Source organism: Ochotona curzoniae, unplaced genomic scaffold (assembly GCF_017591425.1).
Source record: "Ochotona curzoniae isolate NIBS_2020 unplaced genomic scaffold, NIBS_Ocur_1.0 contig_908, whole genome shotgun sequence".
NCBI classification, from domain to species: Eukaryota; Metazoa; Chordata; class Mammalia; order Lagomorpha; family Ochotonidae; genus Ochotona; species Ochotona curzoniae.
In genome coordinates this window covers 15,175,790-15,192,062 of record NW_024466607.1, presented here as the reverse complement: position 1 = coordinate 15,192,062, position 16,273 = coordinate 15,175,790, and the positions used below count along the sequence as shown (strand labels likewise).

General features: G+C 43.3%; 1 protein-coding gene across 1 annotated transcript in view; it reads right to left on the bottom strand.

Moving 5' to 3' along the window:
* ARIH2 (ariadne RBR E3 ubiquitin protein ligase 2) overlaps positions 1 to 16,273 on the bottom strand; it is a 48,433-nt gene that overhangs the window by 10,731 nt on the left and 21,429 nt on the right. Inside the window, exons 3-7 of the mRNA XM_040994427.1 lie at positions 10,158 to 10,225; positions 4,981 to 5,044; positions 3,283 to 3,433; positions 2,496 to 2,617; positions 210 to 319 (exon numbers count right to left, since the gene is read on the bottom strand). Of these exons, the coding sequence (XP_040850361.1) occupies positions 210 to 319; positions 2,496 to 2,617; positions 3,283 to 3,433; positions 4,981 to 5,044; positions 10,158 to 10,225 (515 nt within the window). The remainder of the gene's footprint in view (positions 1 to 209; positions 320 to 2,495; positions 2,618 to 3,282; positions 3,434 to 4,980; positions 5,045 to 10,157; positions 10,226 to 16,273) is intronic.

Genomic DNA, 16,273 nt, shown 5'->3' with positions numbered 1-16,273 from the left:
CTTCTCCAAGAATCTCCACTCACACATCTCCAGACAAACTGTTTACCAAACACCTTGTGCTGTGAAGCACACAGTTGAACACCGGGAGACCTGCTCTTCTGATTCTGACACACTCTGTCCACGCCTCTCCCACACAGAGCAGCAGCAGGAGTCCCTCAGTGGAGGTGGAAACGAGCTCAGCACTGCCCAGAGCTCACACTCACTCTTACCAGAAGACCTCGTTGCACCGATTGCACTGCACTCGGCGAGCTTTAGGTTCCTGCACTCGAATAACCATGGGGCAGTCTGCACCAGGGCACAGCTGGAGTTGATAATGACTCTGTGAACATATCACAGGAAAACAATGAGGACTTCCCATTGTTGCAGCCTCCAAATTAGACCCCCCACCGCCAACTTCTCAAATGCCCTGTGATTTTCCAACTAATTATGTGTATATCAAAGGAATATATAAAGTCAATCAGGAAGACCAGACATTCGCGAATAAGGAAGCCCACTGAATCTGGTTTAAACCAGGTAGTAGGGGCAGAAGCTGTAGCATAGTAGGTAAAACCACCATTTGTGACTACAGCATCCCTTGTGGGCACTGGTTCAAGTCTTGCTGTTCCACTTCCAATCCAGTTTCCTGCTACTGGCTGGGGAAGGCAGTGGAGTATGGCCCAGCTGCTTGGGCCCCATGTGGGAGACCTGGAGGAAGCTACTGGCTCCTGCTCAGCCCAGTTCCAGCTGTTGCGACCATTTGGGAAGTGGGCTAGCAGATTAAAGATCTTTCTCTGTCCCTGCCCACCTTCCTATAACACTGGTTTTCAAATAAATAAATTTTAAAATTCAAAACAAAACAAAACAAAAAAAAAACAAAGAAAAAAATCTAAAACCCAAAAGGGTCGTGATTCACAAGAATGATCTAAGATTATATTACAAATTAAAACACAGATCTCTGTTAAAAAAAAATGCATATTGATTAGGGTGGGAAAGAAACGCAGCCTAGGCAGCTGTGCATAAGACAACTCTTAGCTTAAACCTGGTATAGTCCTGGTCGCTGTGGCCAGGAGGGGAGTAAACCGAGAAGGTGAAAAATCTCTGTCCCCTTCTGGCATGATAGTGTAGCAGTTAAGGTGCTCGCCTTGAACGCACCGCCAGGATCCCATATGGGCACCGGTTCTATCCCGGCAGCTCCACTTGCCATCCAGCTCCCTGCTTGTGATCTGAAAAGCAGATGAGGACGGCCCAAAGTTTTGAGACCCTGCACCCGCATGGGAGACCCGGAAAGAAGTTTCTGGCTCCTGGCTTCGGATCGGCACAGCATCGGCCGTTGTGCTCACTTGGGGAGTGAATCATCGGACGGAAGATCTTCCTCTCTGTCTCTCCTCCTCTCTGTATATCTGATTTTCCAATAAATAAATAAATCTTAAAAATATATTAAAAAAAAGGGATATATATAGGACTTGGTGTTGCAGTCTACTGGCAAAGTCGTTTTCTTGCATGTGCCAGGATCCCATACGGGCACTGGATTGTGTACTGGCTGTTCCACTTCCCTTCCAGCTCTCTTCTTGTGCCCTGGGAAAGCAGTCGAGGACAGCCCAAAGCCTTGGGACCCTGCACTCAGTGGGAGACACAGAAGAAGCTCCTGATCACCTCCACTCTGGCCATGTGGCTAGTTGGGGAGTGAACCAAAAGACGGAAGATCTTACTCTCTGTATCTCCTTCTCTCTGTAAATCTGATTTTCCAATTAAAAAAAAAAATCTAAAACAAACAAAAAAATCTTTAAATAAAACAAACAGCAGTCCTTTCTTCTGAGTTGAGTCACAGAGTAAAATGAAAGAACAGCAATTCCTGAAATACCCCTGACTGACATGAAGCGCTTTATTGAAGCAACTGCATATATAAGGTGGAAATATCTTGCTACATCCTACATAAGAGAAACCCCAAGACCCTGGGGAGCTAAAATAATGGGTCAAAGGTCACAACCAAGACCTGGGGATCTCACAATGATTTGTCTAATTCCAGTGACTGTTTTTCACTATACTGCAGTGGTTTTTCAAATAGTTAAAATTAGAGAAAGAGAGAAGTCTTCCAACTGCTGATTTACTCCCCATGTGGCTGCTATGGCCAGGGCTGGGCTTGTCAGAAGCTGGGAGCCAGGAGCTTCGTCTGGGTCTTCCACATGAGGTCAGGGGTGCAAGCACTTGAGTAATTTTGTGCTACTTTCCCAGGCCATTAATAGGGAGCTGACAGGACACAAAGTAGAGTTGCCAGGACACAAATTGGCACCCATGTGGGATGCTAGAGCCATGGGCTAAGGGTTAGCTTCATAGGCCATTTTTCTGGCACCTGTACTGGTTTCAAACTCCTTTAAAGCTATGGAGCTCCTTTTTTAAAAGTTCAGTATCTAATGGCATATTTAGTATATTTGGTAAGTAACAAAGGTGACTATGTGATGCAAGGTAAGTCCACAAAGATGTAGGGCAGAACAATGTAGGGCAGAGTGAGGCCATACCTCCACATAGTCCCTGAAGAGGTAGCGCCTGTATTTGTCTCTCAGGTCTTCATTGGGAAGCAAGGGATACACAAAGTCCTCTGGTGTACGAAGGGGACAGTCCTGAGCCATACAAGAGACTCCTATTGAACAAAAACATCCTGCTGGACAACTGTGTTGTAGAAGCCCCAGTAACAATCTTGTCCACTGTATTAAACCAACAAACTCAGATTCTGTAAGAAACTTTTTAAGCAGCAGAATTTATTTCAGGAGGAAATAAATGAACATTTTTGCAATGATGCAGCTAAAATATATCTTAAGTAGTATATATACCAATAACATTACTAAATCATAAAATATTAAAAATTCTTGTATAAAGCTTATCAATTTTCATTTTTGACTTTTAATATTATGTGTACATGATCATCACTAAGGAATACCAAATATTGTTAAGTCATAGAATACTCCTATAAATAGAACATCACATCTGATTCGTGCTGTTATCTAAATGATAGCAATCTCTCCTGCATATTACTGAGTCACAGCTACTACTTGGAGAAGCAATATAGTATAGGCAACTTAAAAATGCCTAATTCTCTTAAAAGGGGAGAGAACATGGCTTTGCACACCTATAAGTATTTACAAAAAAAGTCTTCAACTTTCTCATTTTGTAGAGGATTTGGGAAGACTCTGCTACAGCTTGGAAACCTCCAGGTCTGACAATATAAGCCTAATCAGGCCTAGAAGGAAGATACAGTCAAGGGTAACACTTGATGCTCCACGTTCAGAAGTTCTGTGGCAGACTCACCCACGCCCACGCCATCCTTGACAAGCACTGAGCAGTGCTGCTCCCAGCAGCTGCGGCAAAACTGGTGTTGACAGGCCAAAGAAAGCAGGTTTTCCTTCCGTACAAACTGCATACACACTGCACAATGGTGAGGGGGATGGGAAGGGGGAACCTGGGAAGAAGCAGAGGCACATGAACCAAAAGGAGGCTGCAAGTTGGGAGGGGCACAGAGGGCCTCATCAAGTTGGGGTATATGATTCTGAATCCCAAGTACACTGAACACAAAGCACACACCAAGAAGGCTTCATCAAACAGGTGGCACCTAAGCTGGGCTTATATATCACTAGGATTCAGGGCACAGAAAATTGGAATAAAAATGTTCAATAGAGGTTTACAATGTCAAGGCTGAAAACTCAGGCTTTCCTAATTGCTGAAGTCCTGGGAGGTCATTTTACTCCAACTTTTTTTGGAGGCTCTTTAGTTCCCTTTGTTAGCAAGCTGCCCTGCTCAACACCACAGAGTTGCCCACCAGCAAGTCAGTCTCAAGTACATGGGCACAATGGTTGAACAAAAGAAGTGTGCTCTCTCGTTTATATAGGGTGCTGCAGAAAACCTTTCTTTTATTAGGCTATGGAAATCACATAGTGACCTAAGCTCCCATCATCCCTAACAGTACTAATATGGATCTCATTCAAAAAAATACAGAGCGAATGTATGTTCCAAATGGCCTAGTGGCTGAAGTCCTTGCCTTGAAAGCACTGGAATCCCATATGGGTGTGGGTTCTAATCCTGCTAGCCCCACTTCCCATTCAGCTCCCTGCCTGTAGCCTGGGAAAGCAGTCGAGGACAGTCCAAAGCCTTGGGACCTTGCACTCATGTGGGAGACCTGGAAGAATTCCTGGCTTCAGATCGGCACAGCACTGGCCATTGTGGTCACTTAGCGAGTGAATCCTTGGATAGAAGATATTTCTGCCTCTCCTCCTTTCTCTATATATCTGACTTTGCAATAAAAATAAATAAATCTTAAAAAAAAAAAAAAAAAAAAAGACAAGTCCAGAGACCGGTGCAATAGCGTAGCAGCTAAAGTCCTCGCCTTGAACGTGCCAAGATCCCATATGAGGGCCAGTTCTAATCCCCGCAGCTCCACTTACTATCTAGCTTTCTGCTTATGGTCTGGGGAAGCAGTTGAGCAAGGCTCAAAGCCTTGGGACCCTGCACCCAAATGGGAAACCTGGAAGAGGCTCCTGCTCCTGGCTTTAAATTGGCTCAGCTCCAGCTGTTACAGCCACTTGGACAGGGAATAATTGGTTGGAACATCTTCCTCTCTGTCTCTTCTCCTCTCTGTATATCTGCCTTTCCAGTAAAAATAAATAAATCTTTAAAAAATAAATCTTTAATAAATAAACAAACAAATAAAAGTCCATTCCTACCAGAAATGACAGGGACATAACCTAGAGATCCTGGCCAGAGAAGATAGGAGCAGTCAGAGCAACTATGCAGAGACAGAAGGTAAAGCTGGAGCAGACCTTCCAGACAATGGCGTACAATCTACCCATCAGGAACAATGCCAGATTTTAGCAAAAGAGGAATACTCAGCCCTATACTGAACAAAATTTCAGGGTCTGTTGTCATATACAAAGCAGAGATGGTTCTCGATACTGCAAGTCAGGGCAGAAGGTAAGTGCTGGGGAAAGTCTTACTTGAGTAGGGGACACTTACATGTTTTGATGGATGAGGCTGAACTCGAGCTTCTACAAGCAGCTGAGCAGAATTGGACTTATATCTACAAAACAAAAAGCAGAAACACAGGGAATTAGAAGCTGAAGATATCTTTTTGCTTAGAACAACAGCATGGACCACTCTGTTGTGGTCACACTAAAGTATTTGTGTCTAATCTCCTCTCCTCACAGAACCAAGCTTCTTTTTCCTTCAGGACAAAAACTTCTGTATATTGCAGGTATTTTCCCTAGAGGTTAAGAAGATGGCTAAGACCCTTCCCATCCTAATCAGTAGTCTACATAGGCATGCATCCTTTTCAACTAAGTAAGCACCATCCTTAGAAAAAGAAAGAAAAATAAACAAGAAAATCAGCAGTAGCTGACTAACATAGCTGAGTCCTATACTGGAGCTCTAAGCGCCACATGTGGTTCTGCTTTTAGCTCCAGCTTTTTGTTAATTCGGACCTGGAGAGGCAGTGGTGAATGTCTCAAGCGGTTGCATCCTTGCTGCCCATGTGAGAGACCTGTCACCTAGCTCCGGCTGGCTGATCCAGTCCTGGCTATTGCACACTGTCTCTCTGCCTCGCAAATGAATAAATAAAAACCAGTAAGATTTGCATTTCAATTTTTAGCTCTCAATTTGTCTAAGAAAAATAACCCTGGTTCAAAGGCACTGTAAGAAAAATGGTTACGATGGACTAGATCTGCTTTGAAAATTTAGCTGGAATATCCCAAGAAACAATTCTGTTTTCAGAATAGGATAGAATTTCTCAAGACACATAAAGGTCAAAAAAGGTGATATTTTTCAAAATACACTACAAAAAAACGCACTATACATTTAACTTCAAGCCATGTCATAAACTAGATAATTCCATATAAACTGGCAAAGGATTAGGAGTGGCAGAAAAGGAAAACTTTAAGACAACCCCTGGTCCCTACTGCCAGGGGTTCTTGGCTGCCCCACTTGAGCCCTATCAACATCTCGGTGGGGAAAAAGATCCCTTAACCACCCTCCCAGTTTTTTTGTTCCTCCGACAGGTTAAGTTCTGTGAGGTTTTCCTGGTTCACGTGTTTTGGAGGGTTTGGAGAGGTAGGTGTTCAGACTCCTCTGGGCTAGAGTGAGATAAGGATCTGGGAAGCATGTCCTGGGGGATCCTCAAGGTCCCTTTTGTTGGGAAGGGTGATGATTTGGATTTGAAAGGTTGTGGGAGGTGCTCTTGGAAGGGACAGAAGCTGAAACTGGATGGTCCCTACTACCTGCTCCTCCATGAGTTTGCAGTCCCTTGCCAACAACTTTCCACATTTTTAAAAAGACACTTTGATTTTTTTTCAAATCTGTACAGCAACAGCAACTTTTTCTAGCAAATAAAAATGAAAAATGCAGGGGAAAAAACAACGAAAATGGGTAAAAGAGTTAACTGGCATCAGAGGGTAGCAGACACCCATTAAACAGAAAAATCTCCTTCACAACTAGGGACACTGAGAATGATTAAATACTAGTTATACCTATCAATTGCAAAATTAAGTCAGAGAGTAGGAGGAACACTCAAATAACACTAATGTAAGTATGAAGTGATCCGACCACTTTAGAAAACAGTTCGGCATTATCTAGTAATGTTGAAGATAGCACACACACTGTCACTACTCAGCCCTAGAAAGTTCTGTGGCACCGGAAGACACCTACCCGAGTTTGCAGAGCTGCATTACTTTAGTAGCAAGGCTAAAAATCCACAACTCTTTATTGACAGGAGGCTAAACACCCTTTGACAGAATGACAAAATGGAACTATGTTACTTTAAAAGCTAAAGAACACATACAGCATATATCCAGGTTTATCATATTCCAAAAATATACAAATAAAAGATATAATTTAGGAGTAAGTAAGAAATTGAGCAACACTGATTTCAAGACACCAGTTGCCTTAGAGAATGAAGAACAGGAGGCAGCCAGGAAAGGATTGTCATCAGAGGCCTCGGAGTAAAGCTGAGGGTGTCTTATTTGAGGACACTAGAGTGCTTATTATTCCTTAAAGCTGACATACACATACACTTAAAAGAAAATACATGATCTTGGAGCCAGCATTATGGTGTTCTGCTGGGTAAACTGCTGCCTGCAGCACCAGTATCCCATACGGACGGCAGTTCAGTTCAAGGCTATGCCACTTCTGATCCAGCTCTCTGCTACGGTGCCCAAGAATGCAGTGGGAGATGGCCCAAGTACTTGCATCCCTGGACCCATGTGGGAAACCTGAAGAGAACCCTGGCGCCGGAACAGCCCAGCTGCAGCTACTATGGTCATTAAGATTGGTTAAGATTGGATGGGATCTTTTTTATCTTTGTCTCTCCTGCTCTAATTCTTTCAAAAAATAAATCTCTTTAAGAAAAAAATACATGCTCGGGATTTTACTCTGTTGGCTCTGCCTTCAGACCAGAGAAGGTCTCCCTAAGAAATCGTCGAACTTATCTGGACGATAAGATGATGGACTCTACGCTTGGTATATGCTTACAATGAAGGAATCTCAACTGAACTTGAACTGTGGTTACGCAGCAAGGTGGAGGAAACCACCATGGGGGAAGGGTTATGGGAGGGGTGGGAGGAATCCCAGTACCTATGGAACTGTGTCACATAATACAATGTTATGAATAATTTTAAAAAACATGCTTTCTCAGAATAAAAACTTAATTCCATTATGAAATAAGTTGTGGCATAAATACATTAAAAACTAAAAACAAGGGCAAGCATTTGGCACGATGACTGGGTCATTGCTTGGGCTATCTATACCCCAAGTCCAAGTGCCTTTAAGCCCTAACTCTAACTGCTACAGGCATTCTGCGAGGCAGCAAGAGCTGGCTCATGAACGAGGCCCCTACCATCCACATGGGAGACTTCAACTGAATTCTGGACTCCTGGCTTTAGTCTGGCTCAGCTCTAGCTGTAGGCATTCAAGGAGTGAATTTGAAGATGGAAGGTGTTTCCCTTTCAAAAGAATAAAGAAGAAAGTAAATAAAAGTACCACACAAAGCCAAGGTAATCACATTTTCAAAACAGGAGGATTTGAAACAAAAAGGAATTATGTCTTGGGGCCACTATTATGATGTAGCAGCAAATCTGAGGTCACCTGCGATGCTGGCATTCTACATGGATACCTGCTCATGTCTCAGCTATTCCATCTCTGATCTAGCACCCTTCTGAAGTGCCTGAGTCCTTGCTACTCACATGAGGGATTTGGAAGAAGCTCCTGGTTCCGGCCTGGTCGAACCCTGGCCACTGCAGCCACCTGAGGGGTGAACCAATGTGGGTGTACTCTCGCCCTCTAACTCTGACTTCCAAATACATACATGTATTTTTAAAAAGCCAAAATCTGTCTCATCTAAGTGATTTATCTGGAATGTTTTAACTATTCTAATTGAAAAGATCCATTTCATTCCAGTTCCTGCTCCAGTATTCTAAATATCATTAACTGTTCAAATCTTTATGCTAGAATCTGGGTGGAGATTAGAGTTACATTCCAGGACCTGGCTCGATGGTTCAGTGGCTAAATCCTCACCTTCCTTAAATGCAGTAGGATCCCACATGGGCACCAGTTCATGTCCCAGCTGCTCCACTTCCCATCCAGCTCCCTGCATGCTGCCTGGAAAACAGGGGAAGATGGCCCAAAGCCTTGGTACCCTGCACCCGTGTGGGAGAACCACAGGAGGCGCAAAGCTCCTGGCTCTGGAGCGGCTCAGCTATGGTTGTTTTGTCACTAGGAGAGTGAACCAGTGGATGGAAGGTGTTTCTGTCTCTCCTTTTCTCTGTAAATTTGCCTTTCCAATAAAAATAAATCTTAAAAAAAGAAAAGAAAAAGAAAAGAAAAAAGAATTACACTCCAGTTTCTGAGTATAGCACAAGAATGCAATTGGACAGTCAGGCCGCTGCTCCTTGTCGAAGTGCTGAGCTACTCTGGCATGTATGGCCACCTTTGTTGTGTTTTGCCCAGAGAAGAAAAGGCATGGTCTTCCTCTGGAGATACACAAGTGGAATCACACCATAAAGAGAAAGGAAGCTGGAGTTACTAGTGTTTTCCACATAGATGAGTTTGGCTCCCAAGAGGTAATTGGATAATGTCTGAAGATATTCTTGACTATCAATGATTTTTTTTTAACAATTTATTTTTATTGGAAAGTAAGACACACAGAAAGGATCAGGGACAGAGAGGAAGATCTTCCATCTGATGGTTCACTCCTGAAGTGGCCTCAATGGCTGGAGCTGAGCCAATCTGAAGCCAGGAGCCAGGAGTTTCTTCCAGGTCTCCCATGCAGGTGCAGGGTCCCAAGGCTTTGGGTCATCCTCGACTGCTTTTTCAGGCCACAAGCAGAGAGGTGGATGGGGACTGGGACTGCCGGGATTAGTACTGGCGCCCATATGGAATCCTGGCACATTCAAGGCAAGGATTTTAGCCATTAGGCTACCATGCTGCGCCCAACTAAATAAGGACTTACACATGCCACTGCTACAGATACGCAGCAGGCAGAGTCCAAGACACTACCAAATATCCTAAATTGCACTTCAGAGCAAGAATTATCCCAAAGTGGCCACAGTTCAGAAGACAAGAAACACTAAGCTTAACAGAAGCAATATGACTTTGAGGGTGAATGCGGGAGAAAGGAACCCTCTTCCCAACAACATCCAAGACACCCTGACACTTTACGGCTGCGCCTAAAGAGCTCTGTTGTGGAGGAGGCAGAAACAACACTCTAATGTCCTGCTCACAGATGTGATGAATGCCACACAGCAGCAGATCTCTGAAGGAACTATGCCCTGGATTATGATGCACTACTCATATGATAAATCCAAGAGAAATAACAAGACGTTGGCAAGTGCTAAGTACAAGGGCACTGATTAGATCATAAAATTGGAAGTAACTTCACTGCCCAACAAAAGTTTGGAAAAAAAAAATCAGGAACATCTAATAAGACAAACTACTAAGGTAGCATTAAAGCTGGGGAAGAATATGCTGCAGAAGTCGGAAAATGTTCACAATATATTAAGGATGTACAATACAAATCCAGGGCTCAAAAACTGTAATAGGCTTATTGGAAAACTATGCTCCAAAACATAAACAATAATCACCACTGGGTGCAAGGGCAGAGAGGAGAGCTACAGGCAATGTCATCTCCCCTCTCCCAAATGCCTTACCTGTCCAAAATCTCTGAGACTTGCCAGTGGAAATTAACTAATATAAGTTTAGCAACTGAATGAGATACCTAAAATGAAGAAGAAAAAAATCAAATTATAACTGTAGTTTCTTTGAGAGTACTCCACATTTTTGAGAAATGCATACATTCATGTCTATGTCAGGCCCAGGTTTGATTTTCAAATTCTTCCTTCTGATTCTGTTTTTGTTTTTCAAGTCCATAATCTTATCAAATTTAAGATTTTACAGATCTCTTGATTTTCTCTCTCATTTCATTAATAGCCTTTCAACAAAATCAGTTTCATTTGAAATTTCAAAGTTACTCCTTTTGTAATAAACAAAAATGTGGCATCCAACATAAACAAAAGAACTGTGGGTTTCCCAATGTGATACACAAGGGAATTTCAAAAAGTTCTTGTAAAAATGAAACTAAAAGATAAATTAGCTTTGCTGCAAAAATTTTGAAATCCATTCATGGTTTTGCATAATATGTAATTTCCACTAATTTTTTTGACTTCTTTATGGTCGGTTTTCTAACACTTTTTGTAACAAAATGAACCACTAATCTAATTTTTACACAAACTTTTTGAAGTACCCTTTTATATTTTCTCAGGTTGCTCTTGAAGGCACAAGGAAGCACACCTATAGTTTCTTTAGGTCTGCTACTTGCAGAACACTGTCAGGCCAGAACCTCTTTATATAAATTCCACAAAAACAAAACAAATAAAAAACGTCTTTAAAATCTCTGAATCCCTACAGCCAACAGGCCCTACCTGTGCATACAATTTAAAAGTTTGTGGGCAGCTAAGGGACCTTTAACGCACATGACTGTAGGCACCAAAGAGCCTGAGAAGCTAACAATCTTAATTCTACAAATTCCTCCTGAGCAAATGACTGAAGGCATGTGCACTGAAGGTTATTCCCAATAGCAGAATGGCAATAACCTAAATGTTCAGTAAAAATGAACCCAGGTAAATCACATGACAGTTGCATGCAAAGTATACTACTATGTATACTTGAAATAGAAAGAAGTTCATCTTCCAATGAAGCACATTGTGGGCGCCAGCATTATGGCTCAACAGGTTAAACCACAGCTTGCAACACCAGTATTCCACACTGGAATGCCAGCTTTAGTACCAGCTGCTTTACGTCCCCATCCAGCCTCCTGTTAATGTTCATGGGAAGGCAGCAGAACTGCAATCCACATGGGAGACCTGGACAGTTTCTGCCTCTTGGTGTCGCCCAGGTCTGGTCTGGGGAGGCTACAGCCATTTGGGGATGGAAGATTGTGTGTGTGTATATTCTTTTTCTTTTAAAGATTTATTTATTTTATTGGAAAGACAGATATACACAGAGGAGAGACAGAGAGGAAGATCTTCTGTTCGATGGTTCACTCCCCAAGTGACCACAACAGTTGGAGCAGAGCCAATCCGAAGCCAGGAGCCAGGAACTCTTCCAGCTCTCCCACATAGGTGCAGGGTCCCAAGGGTTTTTTGAGGCCGTCCTCAACTGCTTTTCCAGGCCACAAGCAGGGAGCTGGATAGGAAGCAGGACTGCCAGGATTAGAACTGGCACCCATATGGGATCCTGGTGCAAGGCGAGGAGGACTTTAACCACTATGCTATCGTGCCAGGCCCATGTGTACTCTCTCTTACTCAGACTTTCAAATCAGTAAATAAACACATCTTAAAAAAAAAAGAACCAGTAAGACAGCATCTACATATTATAGTCATATCTTCACTGGGAAGCAGGCTACTTACAAAACTAAGTGCATCAACTGTTGATATTAGGGTGGGATCACACAAGGTATGTTTGGAGGCCTACATCAGGCATCCCAGAGAGAGGACAGCAAGGCATGAAGGTGCTACTGAATCAAGGAGAAACAAGACGCATACTTAAACTAAGGAGCCAAGAAAACACACTGAAATTTGGTCCTCTGTCACTGTGTCCTTAAACAGCTGCTACTAAGAGCCTGTAAGATGGTGATGGTTCACAGATAAGTAGAGGGAAAGATACCCAGCAATCAATATGTGATCTCCTACCCACAGAGCTCAAGACACTCCAAAAAAGATACAGGTACCCCCCCTACCAAACAAGTTACTGTCAATAACACTTGGTGGGGGCAACACAGTGGCTTACTAGGTTGATTTTTTAATCTACCAGCGCAAGATCCCATATGGATGCCAGGAGCCATGAGACCCAGCTGCTCACTTCCAATCCCTGCTTTGGCCTAGGAAAGCAACAGGGGATGACTCAGGTGCGTAGGCCCATTTTCTGAAGTGGGAGATCCAGAGAAAGCTCCTGGTTTGCTCCTGGTTTCAGATTGGCGCAGCTCTGGACATTGTAGCCATTTGGGGGCTGAACCAGCAGATAAAAGTCTCTCAGTTTCTCCTCTCTATAAATCTGTCTTTTGTTAAACTAATATAAAATAAAAATTTTAAAAACAAAGGAAAGAAAAAGGAAAAAAAAAAAGAAAAAAGCATTTGGTGCCCTATACCCAAATACATCTGAGAAAATCAAGGACTGATGGTAGCTAACATAACTTGGGGCATGAGTTCCCACTTCCCTTCCATGTTAGGCAGCAGACATATGGCAACAGTACTTGCTTGCAGAGACCAAAGAATTACACCAGGAAAATGTAGACTCTTCCTGTAAGCTTTCTTTTTAAAGATTTATTTATTTTACTTGAAAGTCAAGAGTTACAGAAAGAGAAGGACAGACTGAGAGAGAGAGATCTACCTGCTGAATCATTCCCCAAGTGGCAGCAACGGTTGAAGCTGAGTCGATTCAAAGTCAGGAGCCAAAAGCTTCTTTGGGGTCTCCCATATGGATGCAAGGGCCCAAACAGTTGGGCCATCTTCTGTTGCTTTTCCAGGCCATTAGAAAGGAGCTGGATTGAAAGACAGATAGCTGGGACTTGTTTGGTACCCATATGGGATGTCAGTGTGACGGCAAAGGACCTGTCTTGCCATGCCACCTTGTTGGCCCCATAAACTTTTTTTTTTTAATTTATTTTCTTTGAAACTCAGAATTACAGGGTTGGGGGAGGAGAAAGTAAGAGAGAGATCTTTTATCAGACGGTACATTCCCCAAATGGCTGTCAGGCCCAGCACTGGGCAAGTTCAAAGCTGGAGCCAGAAGCTTCTTTGGGTCTCCTACACAGCTGTGCAGGGGTAAGGACTTGGGTCATCCTCCACTGCCTTCCAAGGCCATTAGCAGGGAGCTGGATCAGAAGCAGAGCAGTAGAAACACAAAATAGTGCATTTATGGGATGCCACTACCTGGCATTCTGCTAGTTACTCTTTTTCTAACTCTTTAAAATAAATAAATTTAAAAAAAAAATTTTTTTAAAAGAACTCCCCAATGCCAAATCCAAAACACACCCTCATGCTTTATAACAATGGGACAATCTGCAACTTATAATCCTCAGGGTGGCATCTCAGAGTACACCAGTAGAATGCCCACTGTTCCTCCTCAGGGCAGCACCACATTCCCATATTCCTCACACATAACCCTAGGCCTCTTCCCCAACTCTTTATCCTCCACTCCCTCAGAAAGGACTCACTATCACCTGGAGATGAAGGGCATCTCTATCTGTCAGGTCATTCCCCAAATGACTAACAGCCAGAACTGGATCATTTTGAAGCCAGAAGCTTCAAAATGGGATCCATCTTGTGCGATCCCAGGGCATAAACAGGAAGCTAGATCAGAAGTGGAGTGGCTGGGACTCAAACTAGCACCCATGTGGGATGTTGGTGCTGCAGGCAAAGGCTTAGTCTGATATTCCACGGCGCAGGCCCCAGAAGGGATCTTAATGGGTATGTCTGCTTATTGTGTAGACCCCTCTACTCAGTTACTCTCTGGATGATCTTCCCAATGAACCAATGTAACATTAATAGTAACAGACAAACACTTACAGAGCCCTTAAATACCGCCAGGATCACTTCTTACCTTGTTCAAAACCTACCACTTCTGTCAGTACTAACAGGAGGAACTGTACACCTAAGCAGAAAGGTCATCTGAACTCACTGATGAAACACATACATACACACAAACCTCCACAGAGTACACAAGCAGAATGCCGGACTCCAGCATCCCTCAGATCTTCTCTGTTCCTATCAATAACACCTTTCTTCTAGCAATATATGAAAATTAAATACTCTCAAAGAATCAAAATGTCAAATCAGAATCACAAGAGAAAGAAAAAACTATGGACACTCCTCTACTGGGCTGCAGCTCCCACTGGTGAGCATGAGAGCCAGGACTGGGGATGGACCAGGTTGTACAAGCTGGCAGCACCCATCGGCATACATAGGGACTGCATTGCGGGTGTGGTGGCCTGCACTAAGCTGCAACATCCATAGGTATAAACTAGAGCCCAAGCTGGATGCAGCAGAGACCAGACCAGTCTGTTGCACATACGGACACACACAGAAAACAAGGCTAGGGCAAGCCTGGTAGGGCAATTAACTGCTGCCAACTAGGCAGCAGTTCCGGCTGGTATGTGTGAGGGCCAGGTCTGTGGCAACCTAGGTTTAGCTAGGCCATAGCACACATTTCTTTGCACAGGACATGGGGCTGGGGATGGAACTGACCAGGCAACTGCAATTACCAGTGTGTGCATAGTCTTATGTGCAGGATGGACTGAACCGGACCCTGTAGTGGCCAGCACATCCAACAATGAGGTCTGAGGTCACTCCAGGTGAGGATTCTTGGGAGATTCCACAACTGGGCCACTGGACTTAAAGCTCCAGCCACAAAAAAGATCACAGAGACTAGTGGTCCAACCTTGGAATGCATGTGTCAGGCCCAAGGCTCAACTGCTGAAGTTCATGCAGCAGACGGAATGCCTAAGTACATAAGGGGGACAAGACAGCAAGCTCATTTAGCCCAGCAGAGGATGTCAAGCACCAAGTCAGGACATGGAGAGTGGAGAACAGAATGGGTTGGACAACTCTTTTGTGTCAGTTTTGGCAGCAACAGTCTGGGTGAGTAGGTGCCCTAAGGTGGAATCTGTCAGCTCAATGGATTTTGGGAAGATTTTCTCAACCTGGGAGCAACGAAATCAAAACCACTCAAGCAATACCCAAAGAACATACTTATCCACACTGGGGTTTATAAGATGACATTAAGTAGACATCCCCATCCCTGGGTGTTGATATGGTCTGAGAGCTGGAGTGTGCTCCCCTACCATTACAGATAAGGGAAGCGTCTCACCCACCTTCCCCCATACCTCGACCCTCCCCACCCTAATCAGTGGTCCTCAGGGGTGTGCATCCTTGTCAACTATGTGAATATACAAAACCTTTAAAAGATAATACAATGAGATAATATTTATCCCAGGAATGCAAAGCTGATTGAAAAAAAAAAAAAACTCCTAAATATAATGTACTAAATGAACAAAAAATAAAGGGGAGAGGGATGTAAAAAGACAATTTAAATAGATGAAGAAAATCCATTTAACAAAATTCAGTATTTATCAAACATAATTTTCAAATGATGAAGAAAAATCAACTGTATGAATCTAGCCTAAGCATCTGCAAGAAAATATCATTTCCAATAGCATAGATGCTGTTAAGATGGAAAATGGCAGGACATACACTCTAATCCTTTCATTCAACATTTTATGCAAGTCTTACCCAGTGCCGCAAAATAAGAAACAAAAAATCAAGATTGAAAAAAGTAAATTTGTCTGTATAACTAGAAAAAAAAGTTTTATAAAAAATTCCCAAAGAAGGGACCTGTGTGGTAGCTATCAGCTAAAGTCCTCACCTTGCACATGTCAGGATCCCATATGGCTACCAGTTCTAACCCCAGCAACCCCTCTTCTCATCCAGCTCCCTGCTTGTAGCCTGGGAAAGCAGTCAAGGACAACCCAAAGCCTTGAGGCCCAGAACCCTTACTTTACAAAGCAGGGCAGGTAAATACTGTATAAAGCCCAGGAAGATAGGACTAGAAAGTCAGGAAACCTACACAGCATGCTTATTTTCAGGTTGACAATTTTGTATAGCCTGTGAATGTTATAAATATCCAGACTCCAATCCTGGACCAGCTACAGTTATCACAACAGTGAGGACACTGGCTTACAGATTACAGTTCAAGGGGCGAAACAGAAGCT